This window comes from Passer montanus, unplaced genomic scaffold, assembly GCF_014805655.1.
Source record: "Passer montanus isolate IOZ18808 unplaced genomic scaffold, ASM1480565v1 scaffold109, whole genome shotgun sequence".
Classification (NCBI taxonomy): Eukaryota; Metazoa; Chordata; class Aves; order Passeriformes; family Passeridae; genus Passer; species Passer montanus.
The window spans coordinates 787,475-800,943 of NW_024357502.1; the positions used below are offsets into that span (position 1 = coordinate 787,475).

Here is a 13,469-nt window from a genome sequence, read left to right on the forward strand (position 1 = left end):
ATGGAATGGTTTGGCTTGGAAGTGACCTTAAAACTCATCTTGTTCCATGGCAGGGACGCCTCCCACTGTCCCAGGCTGCTCCAAGCCCTGGCCAGCCTGGCCTTGGGCACTGCCAGGGATCCAGGGGCATTCCCAAGGGGAAGGGGAAGGGGAAGGGGAAGGCTCTGGCCTTCAGGGGCTCCACCACCACTGTCTCGGAGCCCCTGGGCCACCTCAGGCTGGTTAAATCTCCAGCTGCTCCTCCTGTTTGGGTGGCCATTGGGCCCGGTGACACCTGAGGGCCAGAGAACGCCAGGAGTGAGCAGAGCCCCCGTGGCTGGGGGGGCTGTGCCTTTGTTCCCCCTGCCCTCCCTGTCCCCCAGCCTTTGATTTGTGACCCAGCTGCTTTTTGACGGCTGCTCCTGGCATCTCCTTGTCTGGTGGGGTGCCTGCTCTTCGTGGCCCTCCCAGGGACGCCAGGTTTTGGGATTTTGTTTGGTTGGGACGATTTCAAGGTGTGTTTTTGTTAAAAGTCTCTTTTCCCCAACTCGGCAGTTGAAGAAGGAGTTGAGAAGTTTTTGGTTTACGTTTTTAAGGTTGTTTATTATTTCTCTTTATTTCAAACATTTTTTGTTTGACTTGCTAAGGTTTGTTTTGTAGGTTGGTTTGAGGCACATTCTCTGCTTTTTGGGTTGGTATTATTTTTATACTAAAAATTACGTATACTATGTTTGCAATTATATTCTAATAGTTATTACTTATGTTAGACAGTGACTTTTTACTTTAATTTGTGAATGTCAACATCATTTTGAACATGGATGCTAGGGAGGAGAAAGAAGAAGGGCAGGGCACGCTTAAATTTTTTTATCTTGGAACTCTTGACTCTTATGTGCAGAATTTTAAACTTTTTTTGTACCGTGCTTTAATTTTTTTTCTTTTACTTTGTGATTGCTACTACTATGCTACTTAAACTTCTGTGATTTGTAATTTTTCATGTAACGTAGGCAATTTGCTTCATGAGCTGAGATAGAAATTTTTAGGTGTTTTTGTCTTCTTGTTAGGGTTTTGAGTTATCCAGGGAGATGTCCTGGGTTCTGACAGCAGCGCTCCTTTGTTTCACCACTCAGAGGTGCAGAACATTCGCAGAGCCCTGAAAGCGAGGTGGAGCAGCAGTGCTGGGCAGCAGGGCTGCCCTGAGCTGCTCTGTGTGGGCAGCGGGGCTGCCCTGAGCTGCTCTGTGTGGTCCCAGGGTGGGTGTGGGACCCCCGGGAGCGCCCAGGGGCTGCGGCCGCTCTCAGACAGGATCTGGTTTCATGTTTACACCCCTGGCCCTGGGAGACAGGTTCAAGTATGTAAACTATCCCCCTGCAAGCACAGGCTGCTGCAGGTGTGTGGGTGCTGGTGGGCATAAGAAAACATTCCTGACACCAGCTCTTTTGAGGAGTCTTCACCTCCTGATGGCTATAAGCCATTAGGAGTCAAAAGAAAGAGCTGACATCCGACAAGTCCGGATAAACAGCTAAACATTAACCCTTAAAGTGGCCCGAAAAACAGACTTAAAAGGCTTTTTGTGGAAAGAAGCCATTTTTTTAGCAGGCCTGTTAATTGCTGTCTTTCTTCAGGACACCTTTCAGCAGCACCTACTGTAAACAGAGGGGCTCCTCCCCAGCACTTCCCCCAGGATTCCTGCACTGCCCTGGCCATTCCTGGGCCCTCCTTGGCTTTGCTGCTTTATCCTGGGCCTGAAAACCGAGTCCCTGCCCCTCTTCTGCCAGCCCACCCTGAGCACCAGGCCACTTGCTGGGAATCATGGAATACCTGAGCTGGAATGAGGAGTGATCCATGAAAAATGGAAAATGAAGAATGAAGAGTCTGACTCCTGGCCTCACACAGGAGTCATTAAATCAGAAACACCTTTAATATCATCATCATCATCATTCTTGGTCAGAGGCCTCTTTATCTGGTGCACCCCCAGATCTTCCCTGCCCGTCTCCTGCCCTGCCCCTCTCTTGTCACACAGGCTTGGATTTGTCCTTTTTTGGTGTATTTGGAGTAGTTTTGGCTCAGCTGGAGCAGCTCTGACTGCTCCAAGAGGTGCAGGATGCAAAGGAAGGGGATCAGTTGTCCAGACTTGCCTGCTTAGGGCTGAGAATGCCTTATTAATCACATCTCACACATGTAATTATCTGTAATTGCTTTTTGAATTTCCTGTTCCTAGTGAGGCTGGTGGTCTGTGGGAGAAGGAAATGTGCTGGAGGTTGGGATCCTGAGGAATTTGCTCAGCTATTAGCTTTCCCTAAAGCTCCAAGGGCATCCCTAAATCCTGTTCTTCCATCGTGCTCTTCCTCCTGAACAGAAGGAGAATTCAGGGGTCGATGTCTTCAGCAAAGAGCAGCAAATTCCTTCTTCCTTGACATTTCTGCTTGAGAAATGGACCTAAGAGCTCGTTTTCATCCAAATTGAAAGATTTTCGTAACGTCCACATTCAAAAGTAGGATTTTTTTTTTTCTTCCAAGAAAGGAGAAACTCTGAGTGTCTGTGTAGGTGCTCTCCATTCCAGCAAGGATCAGGAGTCATAACCAAACTGCAATTTTGGGAGTTCTCAAGGCCATATTTGGAGCAGGCTGGTGATTTTTCCACCAATCCACTGGCTTGGACATTCAAAAAAAAAAAAATACATCCTTATCCTGCAATGTGAGGGTTCTTCCAGGAAGCCAGGGAGAAGTTTCTTCAGCCCTCTCCTGAGGAAGCTCCTGGCCTGGTGAGGCTACAAGCCCTGAGGTCACCACCCAGCTGCTCCTGTGCCAGCCTAAGGCCTTCCTGGAGCTGCTGTGGAAATGAATTTATTGTGGCAAGCTCAGGTTTACCCCGTGGGCACCCATGCCACCCCTCCCACCTGAGCAAAGCTCCAGAGCAGAGGGGAGAAGGTTCAGCTCCCTCAAAGACTTGGGTGTCTCCTCTCTCTGGAAGACACACAGGGAAGTTTTTCTGATCTTGCATTTTGAAGTCTTAGGGTCTCAGAATTTTGATCTGGTGGTTTAGTTTGAACACCTGAGGTTTCTGGAGCTATGGGCAGCCCTCTGCTTTCCCAGGAGACCCAAACCCACAGCTCTGCAATGCCCTGGAGGTGGTGCCATGCTGGGCATTGACCTTCCAGTTTTTATAAAGTGGAAGTGCTGAGGGTCTGAGAGCTCAGTGTTAACCAAACCCTTTTTGAAATCTTAGGGTCTCAGAGCTTTGATCTGGTGGTTTAGTTTGAACACCTGAGGTTGGAGCTGTGGGCAGCCCTCTGCTTTCCCAGGAGACCCAAACCCACAGCTCTGCAATGCCCTGGAGGTGGTGCCATGCTGGGCATTGACCTTCCAGTTTTTATAAAGTGGAAGTACTGAGGGTCTGAGAGCTCAGTGTTAACCAAACCCCTCAAAAGCCCCAGAGAAAGGCTCAGAAACCATCAGATTTCAAACAGCAAGGCCAAGAAGCAGTTCCTCGTGTCTGCCAGATGTCCCTGGTGTCACCTTGAGCAGGGTCCCTGTGGGGCAGAGCGAGTGGGAGCAGGAGAGCTCCTGGGACATGGACTGGGGATGGCCAGGGGGCTGGAGCTGCTCCGGGACAGGCTGGGACACGCAGGGAGCGGGGTCACCTCCCCAGCTGTGGGGTTGTTATCCCAGCTGCTGCTCTGCTACCAGGGCTGCTGTCATCACTCATCCCAGAGACAGCCTGGGCGAGGGCAGCTCCCCGCTCCAGCCACAGATCCTCATTTCCAAATTTCCCGTCCTTTTCCTTTCCCCAAATCCACATTTCCCTTCTTCCCACCTGATTTAATGTCGAGGTCTTTGCTGAGTGTTTTGCCTCAGAGAAGCTGTGCTGTGGTAATTCCCCAAAAGTGAGATTAAAAACTCCCACCCTTGATTGTAGAACCATGAAATTAGGTTGGAAAAGTCTTTTAAGGTCATCAAGTCCAACCGTTAACCCAGCACCACCAAACCACAGAACCACAGGGTCATTTAGACTGGAAAAACCTTTAAAATCATCAAATCCAGCCATGAAACCAGCACTGCCCAATCCAGTGAAGTGGGGGAAGTTGCAATCCCACAGCTGCCCCAAAAATCCTGAAATCTGCTCTGCTTCAGGGCAGTTGGTTATTCCCATTTAAGCTGAGGGCAGGAACATCCCTGCAAAGCATCCCTGGCAAACAAAAAGTCTCCTGGAATGGAAATACCTTCAAAAACCACAACAGCCAAATATCCCAAAACATCCAAATATTCCAGGACAAAAAAAAAATCTCCTGAATTTAATAACTCTCAAAAGTCAAGACAACCAAATATTCCAGAACAGCCAAATATTCCAAAACAGACAAATATTCCAGGACAAAAGAAATTTCCTGAACTTAATAACTCTCAAAATCTACCTTGCTGAGGAGAACCACGAGTTTTGTGTGTTGGTTTCAACAAAGCTCAGCTGATAATCTTTGGACGCTTGCATGGGAGGAAAATCTCTGGCAGGAGAGAGCTCCTTAGGGCAGCAAGTGGATAAATGAGGAGCTGGAATTGTGGATTTAGGAAAACCCCTGGGGTGGCTGGTGCTCTTTGGAGCAGGACATGGAGAGGCCTTGGGGCTCCACAGCTGCTTGGGCTCTGGAACCAGAGGCGGGAGATCCTCTGAAAAATGTTTTCTGTGATATAATCAAAAGTTTTTTGGAGTATTTCCCGAATTCTCTCACCTTCAGGTCACCTTCAGGTGGCTGCAGGTCTGTAGCAATTCCAGGAGGAGCTCCTTGGCCAGCACTGCTGTCCTTGTTTCATTCCTGAGGGATCAATCCATGGGGGGCACTTCAGTGCTTTGGGTGGGATGGGAGCTAAAAACCCATCTCACTGCACCCCCTACCATGGGCAGGGGCACCTTCTGTGGGCAGGGACACCTTCCATGGGCAGGGACACCTTCTGTGGGCAGGGACATCATCCATGGGCAGGGGCACCTTCCGTGGGCAGGGACACCTTCCATGGACAGGGACACCTTCCATGGGCAGGGACATCTTCCATGGACAAGGACACCTTCCATGGCCAGGGACACCTTCCATGGTCAAGGACATCTTCTATAGACACCTTCCATGGTCAGGGACATCTTCCATGGACACCTTCCATGGGCAGGGACATCTTCCATGGACACCTTCCATGGGCAGGGACACCTTCCACAGACAGGGACATCTTCCATGGACAAGGACACCTTCCATGGCCAGGGACACCTTCCATGGTCAAGGACATCTTCTATAGACACCTTCCATGGGCAGGGACATCTTCCATGGACATGTTCCACTAGGCCAGGTGCTCCAAGCCCCATAATCCAAGGGGAGCTGGGCAGTGACCTGAAATGCTGCTGAGACATCCACAAATCCTTGAGACAGGGTGGATCCATCCAGAGGAGCTGGGAGAGCTGGGGGGAAGGAAGGACTCTGGGAGACATTTCCCATCATTTATCAGCACTGCTGGATTACTGGGAAGGTCCCATTTGACTGGGATTGAAAATGGGTGGGGCCCTCATGTCAAGAAAGGGTCTGGAGCGTGGTCAGGGCAGGAATGGAGCTGGGAAGGGGCTGGAGAATTCCTGAGGGAGCTGGGAAGGGGCTGCAGAATCCCTGAGGGAGCTGGGAAGGGGCTGCAGAATCCCTGAGGGAGCTGGGAAGGGGCTCAGCCTGGAGCAGAGGAGGCTCAGGGGCCCTTGTGGCTCTGCACAGCTCCTGCCAGGAGGGGACAGCCGGGGGGTCGGGCTCTGCTCCAGGGAACAGGGGCAGGAGCAGAGGGAACGGCCTCAGGGGAGCCTCAGGGTGGGCACTGGGAGGAATTTGCCCATGGAAAGGGGGTCAGGCACTGGGTGTGCCCAGGAGGACTGGAGTCCCCATTTCTGAGGAATTTCAAAGAATGTGTGGATGTGGCACCTGGGGACACAGTGAGTGGTGGCCCTGGCTGTGCTGGGCATGGTTGGGCATTGTGATCTCTGAGCTCCTTTCCAGCCCCAGCCATTCCATGGCTCCGTGGTGCCACAGCCCTTCCTACACCTGGCTGAGCTTCCCGAGGGCTCAGAGAGCCTGGCCCTGCCCTGGGCTCTGCCCTGGTGACCCAAGGCCTGGGAGGAGATGGCCCAGAGCTGCTGGGAGGACCAGGAGACCCTTCCCAGGCTCCCAAGGAGCCACCACCACCTCTCCCCGCTGGCAGCAGCAGAAGACACAGTGACCATCCCAGCCCTCCCTTCCCCCACCCCGGAGCAGCATCCGTCAGTCCCCATGACCCTCCCCCTCCCAAAATTGGCTGCTTTCTCCCTTCTTCTCCCCCCTCCTTTTTTTTTTTTTTTTTTTTTTTTTTTTTTTTGGCTGAGTGATGAGCTGTATGCCAAATCCATCTGCTCCTGTCTCCCCTAGCTGCCTTCCATATCGTTCCAGGATCCCTGGCAGCGAGCCTAGACCTATCTCCCTCCCTGCACTCTCCGGAGCACATTCCTTTCTACACCTTTTCCCGAGCTGGGATAGAAATGAGTATCAACCCCAAACAAAAAGCATCTGCTTTCTGCCTGCTGCTGCCTCACCGGCCTCGCCTGCACGTTACACCCGTGTCAGCAGCCATGCAAAACACACAGCACCCCCCGCCAGCCCCCCGCGGCAGCCGCTGCCGGCTTTGGGGCGCCCGGAGCCCCCCGCGCCCGCTCCCGCGCCGGCTCCGCGGCACCAGCTGTGACCACCGCACCATTTGTTCCTCCAGCCCACGCCAGCACTCGGAGCCAGTTCTTTATCACCCCAATTAGCCTTGTCGGAGCTGATGAGAGGAGAGAGGCTTCCACTGCAAGGCAGGGATGGGGGGAAGAGAGCTGGAGAGCCGTGGGTACCCGGGAGGCGATTCCCAGCTTTGTTCCCCCGGAGGGAGGGATGGATTGCAGCGGGTCGGGGGCGTTGCTGCCATCCTGCCTGGGCCACCTGAGAGATGCTGGTCCATGAGCAGGTGTTTAATAAGGGTCAGGGCACTGAGTTTTTGGGGTTTTCCCTCTTTTTCCTCTCGTGCTCTTGGCTGTCTGCCGGAGGGAAAGGAGCATCCTCAGGCTTCACCTGCTCCAGGGGCTGGGATGGGCTGTGGTTCATCCCAGCCATGTTTTGGGTGATCTGGGAGGTGCACCCTGGTGGTGTCCCCAGTGAGGATCTCCCTGGATCTATGGCAAAGCTTCCAGAGGCCTCACAGAATTCCTGCTTCTCCCACGGCCTCATTGGAGAGCTTCCCGTGTTGGGTACCAAGTTGCCAGTGCAGCCATCAGCCCCAAATCCTGGGGTTTGTCCTGAACAACCCCCTTGTAGCACTGTCTGGGAGTGGTGCATCCCACCCTGGGTCCCTCAGAGCTGCTGAGAGCTTCTGTCCCTCCTGAGCTTCTGCTGGATTCATTGGTGAAGGCCCTTGGCTGGTGCCACCATCCCAAAGCCAGGAAGGGGATCCCTCCTTTGCCCTGGCACAGACAGAGCTGGGAGGAAGAGGATGGACATGATTCAACGCCAGTGCCATGGTGGGCGCTTGGTTTGAGGGACAGAGTGTCCCGTGTGGGACAGTGGGACAGGTCCCATCAGTGCAGGTCCAGCCTGCTCCTCAGGGCACCCACCAAGGCAGCTGCTCCTTCACAGGAGCGTTCCCAGCATGGCCATGACCATGATCAGGGAAGTCTTGGCACCTGGGACACCAAAATCTCGACCAGGAACTGTGGTCTCCACATCTGTCACAATTCCATGGCCAGGTGGCTGAGCAGGTCCAGGGTTCTGGACATCTGGAACAGCAAAACCCCAAAATGAGTGAAATTACACTTTCCAGCAAAAAACACCAGCAAGGGAGTCAAAGACTGGTGCACAGCAAGGTTGTGGTTTAATGTGGTCTTGGTACCTGTAACCCACCACCATCTCCCTGTTCTTCTCCATCTGATTTCCAGGTGGGAGGAGCAGGTTCCTCCTGATGGATTTCTGAGCAGCTTTCCCAATTTCCTGTACATTTTTCCTTGGTGCAGATGCACCCTTTGGAGCTCCTGAGGCTCTAGAGCAGGTTTGAATCCCTTCTTGATTAAAGTCAGCCACAAGGAGACCTGCAGAGGAGGCTCCAGTTCAACCAGTCACCGCCAGTTTCTCCAGCACCTTCCCAGGCTTCAGGAAGGTGCCTGGGTTTGGTGTCACAGCTCCAAACCAGTGTCTGTGACTGGAGTGTCACGGGGCTCCCCAGCTGGGTGCCCACCCTGCATGAGAACCATGGAATCATTAAATTGGGAAAGCCCTCAGAGCCCATCCAGTCCAGCCATTCCCCCAGCACTGCCAAGGCCACCACTGACCATGTCCCCAGGTGCCACGTCCATGGGGTTTTTGAGCCCTTCCACCTTAGACAGGAATTCCCATGTCCTTCTTCTCAGGGACCAGACCTATCCCACCTCCATCCCACCTCCGTGAGCCCACCTCAGACCCTCCTGCAGAGCCTTCCTGAAGAACCTTCCTGAAGAACCCATCCCACACGTAGGGAAAGGAGCTGTTTCTCCCCTGGACCAGGGGATGAAAGCTGGAAGGATCTACAAACAATTATCTCATCTCTTCCTTCCACCAAGACAAGCTCAGCTCTGCCTAAACTATTCCTGATGGGTTCCCAGTAATTTGTGCTGAAAACTTCCCACCACAGACGCCCCACACCTTCCCCGAGCAGTCGGCTGCGATATTTTGCTCTTCCCACCAGGATACTCTTCCTGCTGTTCAGCTTGGATTGTGCTCACTGCTTCTTGAATTGTGTCCCAAGGGAGCGTGAGCACAACACTGCTCCTTCCTCCTTTCCTCCTTTCCTTCTTTCCTTCTTTTCTTCCCGTCCCCCCGCGCAGTCTCACGCTTCCAGCCTGGCACATCCCATCCGCAGCACACCCAGGGCTGTCCGAGCACTGATTTTGGCTCCACCAGGGCAGCTGTGGCCTCCTTGGGGCTCCCAGTTCTCCAGACCATTGGAGAGGGTGGGACTGGGGGCCTCTCCATTCATCTTCTTCTCCCCACGGAGCGGGTTGGGTTTGAGCTGCCCCGTTTCCCATGGACGGTCAGCGCTGACCCACCCAGTTCCAGGTGGAATTTATTTCAAAGTAGGACCACTGAGGTTGGAAAAGCCCTCTGAGATGACACAACCCACCCTGTGGCCCATGCCCACCTTGGCACCAGTGTGGCATCGCCCCCTCCAGCCATTCCCTGAAGCCCAGGCTCCGCTTCCCACCTGGACGTTTTCCTCGCGGCGCTTGAACCCACCCAGCCCCAAAACCTCGGAGCTCCTCTGTTTGTCCCTGGCAGGAAAAAATCCCCACACAATGGGAGGAAAAGCTGCGTCAGAGGCAGGCAGAGCAGAGTTAATCCTCCCTCGAAAGGGATCCGTGGGATCCGGATCTCCTGCACCTTTCCCGGTGCTCTCCCGGCACAATGCTTCACTTTGTGCTGCAGCACTGAAAGGAATGGTGAAGTTGCTAATAATGGCACTAAAAGAAAATATGCTACATCTGTTATGGATAGCAGTACAAAATTAGCTGATCACACCTCTGACACCCAAGATGTCTTCACTTAAAATACTCGTTGGCTTTACTTTACATAATTTGCTGATTATATTTAAAAGAAATACAATTTTGCAATTACTGTTCTTTCTGGTGTGCTATCTATGCATCATTTTCTTTTTATGTTTATATATTTCTCCTTCATTAGTGCAGTCTGAAGGGTGATTAGATCCCTTCAAACATTTTACAGAGGTTAAACGTTGATTAAGATTTAATTATTACTGTAAATAGCTTGGAATGACATATGGTGCAAAAACCTGACATATGTGCATTTGAATAAATGAAGTGCTATTTCCCATGATGCTTCAGTAGCTGTTTAACAGCTTTGCTGAAGGGTTATGTTGCACCTCATGTTAAGATTGCTTTGATGTTATATTTTGTTGGGTTTTTGCAGCTGAAAGCTAAGAACAGTTTTTCCAGTTTTTAAAAACATTGAATATTTTAAATACCTAAATTGTTTTGCACAAATTTTTGCTAATTTGTCTAACTAGGTTAAACATTTTCAAAAGCATTTCGATTTTTAACGTGGGTTCCTCGCATTGTGTCAGCACCAGCGTGGGTTGGGTGTTTAGGATTTCCAAAATTCCAGGTTTTCCCAGGTGTCCTGGCCCGGCTGGGAGCGGGGTCTTTGCTTCCCCAGGAGACCGGGAGTGCAGTGGATCTCTCCCGGGGATGCAGAGATTCCAAGTGATTTCAGAGCAAGGGAAAGCTTCAGGAGGAGCTGGCGGAGGGAAAAAATTAGGGAAGGGATGGAGATTTCATGGAGCTGGAGAAAGGGGCAGGGAGGGCTTGGCCGTGAGGGTGGAGCCCAGCGAGGCTCTTCCCTGGCGGCACCACCGGGCTCTGCCGGGCCCAGCTTTGTGCTCTGGATCGCTGCGAGCTGCAGGGAAGGGAAGGATGGGAGCTGGGCTGGTGGGATGCGTTGGAGCCTCAGACACTCTATAATTCATTGAGCACTGCCAGGCACAGAACGTGCGGCGTTCCGCAAACCCCGCCACAACGGGGGGGCTGGGGCCTGGAGCACGGCACACCAAACTCCAGGAGCAGCGTGACTGCCACGGAATCATCCCCATCTCCTCCTTCCCCACAAATCAGTTCCCCAGCTGATCCATCCCCGGGCTCTGATCCCGCTCCTCTTTGCCTCCACAGATCGAGACGTCCCAGCTGGAGCCGGAGATCGCCATGGCCACCACCAGTAAGACTGTGGTCTACAACAAAGGCTTGTGAGGGGAAGAGGAGCACCCCAGCCCAGGAGGTCTGGGGAGGGAAGAGGGGAAGCTCCAGCCCTGGGAGAAAGCAAACAACAACAAGAAGATGAAATAACAGAGCTCAGTGATAGGAACCGCTCCCGGCAGCCCGGGAGTGAACTAACACCTGCCGAGAACTGACACCTCACACCACTCAAAAAGATCCATATTAAAAGTTTTAACTTAGCAACAGGAGCAGCAACTACAACAAATAAAATCACGTTGAACCACTTTAGAACTAGCTAACAAAACTCAGAATTGCTGGCACTGCATGGAGGGAGTTCAGGGGCGAGCTCACGTGCTCGAGCTGCCTGCACGGCGCAGACGTCACCCAGCACATCTCGTGTTCATGGGAGCTCAGTCCCCACTGCTGCTGCACACCACCAGCTCTGCAGAGACCGAGGGGTGCCTGCATGTCATTGATCGGGGATTGGGAATGCCCAGTATTGATTTCCTGCCCGTCCCACCCCAGCCCTCATGCGCTGAAGAGGAATTGCCACATCTGTGTGCCCAGCGAAGGGCTGGGCTGTGCCCCTCTGTCCTTCCTCCTCCTCCTCCTCCTGCAGACGCTGCTGGAGGCATCCTGCCCTTCCCTGCAAGACTGGCTGGCCCTGGATCCCCGGAATTCCACAGGGCCTTTGTCCTGGGTTTCAAGATCCTGGAAAGCCAAGGTGCCCACAGGTGGAGTGTTGGAGCAGAAGTGATGCTGGAGCTGCTCTGTTCATCTGCACAGCCCTGAGGGGGGTTTGTCCCACCCAGCACCCTCTGACAGGGATGTTGCTACTCTGAGGTGGTTGGCTAAGCCACGCTTTGCTGAGCTGGAGTCTAAGGACAGGATATGGTTTAAGTGTGGATCAATCCCCAGGTGGGCAGGATCATGGCAGCCCCCTTCCAACTGTAATTCCTCTCCTCTCCTCTCCTCTCCTCTCTTCTTCTTCTTCTTCTTCTTATTCTCCCTCTTCTCCCTCTTCTCTCCCCCATTTTTGCCAACCCCTCCACCCAGCAAAGCCATCTCTGCCCAGTCCTTGTGCTGGTGCAGACGAGGACCCAAAGGCAGGTCCTGGCAGCTGTGCTGAGCTGTGACACTGCACCTTCAGAGGGGACACTGCCCTCTGGGGACATCTGTCTGTCTGTCTGTCTGTCCCTCAAGGGCTCCCCTTTGGGATGTTAAAGGGGAGAGCTGAGTCACCCCTGCACTGCACCGAGTCCTGCCCTCCCTGCTTTGGGGCCGCAGTTTGGCTTTCTGGTATAAATTCAACAAAAATTCACCCAAAATCCACCCCCGAGGGACTCCCTCAGGTCCATTTGGAGCGTGGCCACCAGCAGAACATTCCAGAGGCAGGATGTCCCTGCAGGAGCCGTGTCCCTCCCTGCAGGAGCCTGTGGAGAGGGAGCCGTGCTGGTGCTGGGGTGGCACAGGCTCCTACCCCTCCAATGCCAATTTCTCGTGGGTTTGGGGAGGGTGGGGGGAAAAAGGGAAACCAAATCACCACTGACACAGAATGTACTTGATGGATTTATTGCAATGCTGGGGCTGGAGGCCTGAGCCCCCGGTGTGGAGTCAGACCCACGTGGGGCAGCTCGGGGCCGCTGGTTGTGCCCTGCCCTGCTGTAAACCAGGAGCAATTGCACAGGAGGGTGGGTGCTGTGATTCACACAGCAGCAGGCAGCCCCAGCCCTCAGAGCTGCTGCTCTGGGACAGCTCCTGCTCCCAAACCCCGCTGGAAAGCCAGAGAGGGCCCCCTCACCCCCGGGGCTGTTCTGGGCTCACACCCGGGCCAGGACTGGGCCCAGGGGAGCCCCTTAATGCACTGGATGGGATGAATGTACGTTCCAGAGGGTGATCCCACCCCAGCTGGGAGCTGGGACACCGCAAGGAGGGGACAGCTGTCCTGGGGACATTTCCATGGCCATCTGTCCTACTGGCAGCACCCTGGGAGCAGAGCGGGGAGCACAGGGATGGGGAGCAGGGATGCTGGCAGTGCCCAGGGATGGAGAAGGGATGCTGGCAGTGCCCAGGAAGGGGAGCAGGGATGCTGGTAGTGCCCAGGAAGGGCAGCAGGGATGCTGGCAGTGCCCAGGAAGGGGAGCAGGGATGCTGGTAGTGCCCAGGAAGGGCAGCAGGGATGCTGGCAGTGCCCAGGAAGGGGAGCAGGGATGCTGGCAGTGCCTGCCAGGCACAGCCTTCCCCCTTCCCCTGGGTTCTGTTCAGAGCTTCCTCACCCCAGGCCTTGTTTGGAGCTGGGAAGGAGGAAGGGATGGAGGCTGTGCTCTGCTGTGAGACCCCAGAGAGGAGGTTTGGGTTTGTGGGTGATCCCAGAGCCGAGGTTTTCTGTCTGGGCTGGGGTCACCTGCCAGGAATTCCCAGTGGATGGGAGGAGGCTGGGCTTTGCTGCCATCAAGGAAATCCAGGGATTGATCAGGGTCTGCCTAGGGAAAGAGCCAGCTCCCGGATTTCCCGTGATGGGAGTGGCTGTGGTGATTCCCTGCACACCCCTCACCCGCAGGGTCACTCCTCGTTAGCAGGGGGTGCCCACCCCGTTAATGCAGTGACCATCGGGCCGAGGCTGGGGTTCATTGAGGCCAGGCAGCTCCGGGGAATGCAGCGGGGCTGGTCCCGCGGGAGGGGCTGGGACCAGCTCGGGGATGTCACAGGAGCTGTGCCTG

The 13,469-nt window shown here is 54.0% G+C and overlaps 1 protein-coding gene across 1 annotated transcript in view; it reads left to right on the plus strand.

The window, feature by feature from the left end:
* SFXN5 (sideroflexin 5) overlaps window positions 1-11,037 on the plus strand; it is a 100,738-nt gene extending 89,701 nt beyond the window's left edge. The window contains exon 14 of the mRNA XM_039724599.1: window positions 10,705-11,037. Within this exon, the coding sequence (XP_039580533.1) occupies window positions 10,705-10,782 (78 nt within the window). The 3' untranslated portion in view covers window positions 10,783-11,037. The remainder of the gene's footprint in view (window positions 1-10,704) is intronic.
* Window positions 11,038-13,469: the final 2,432 nt, after the last annotated feature.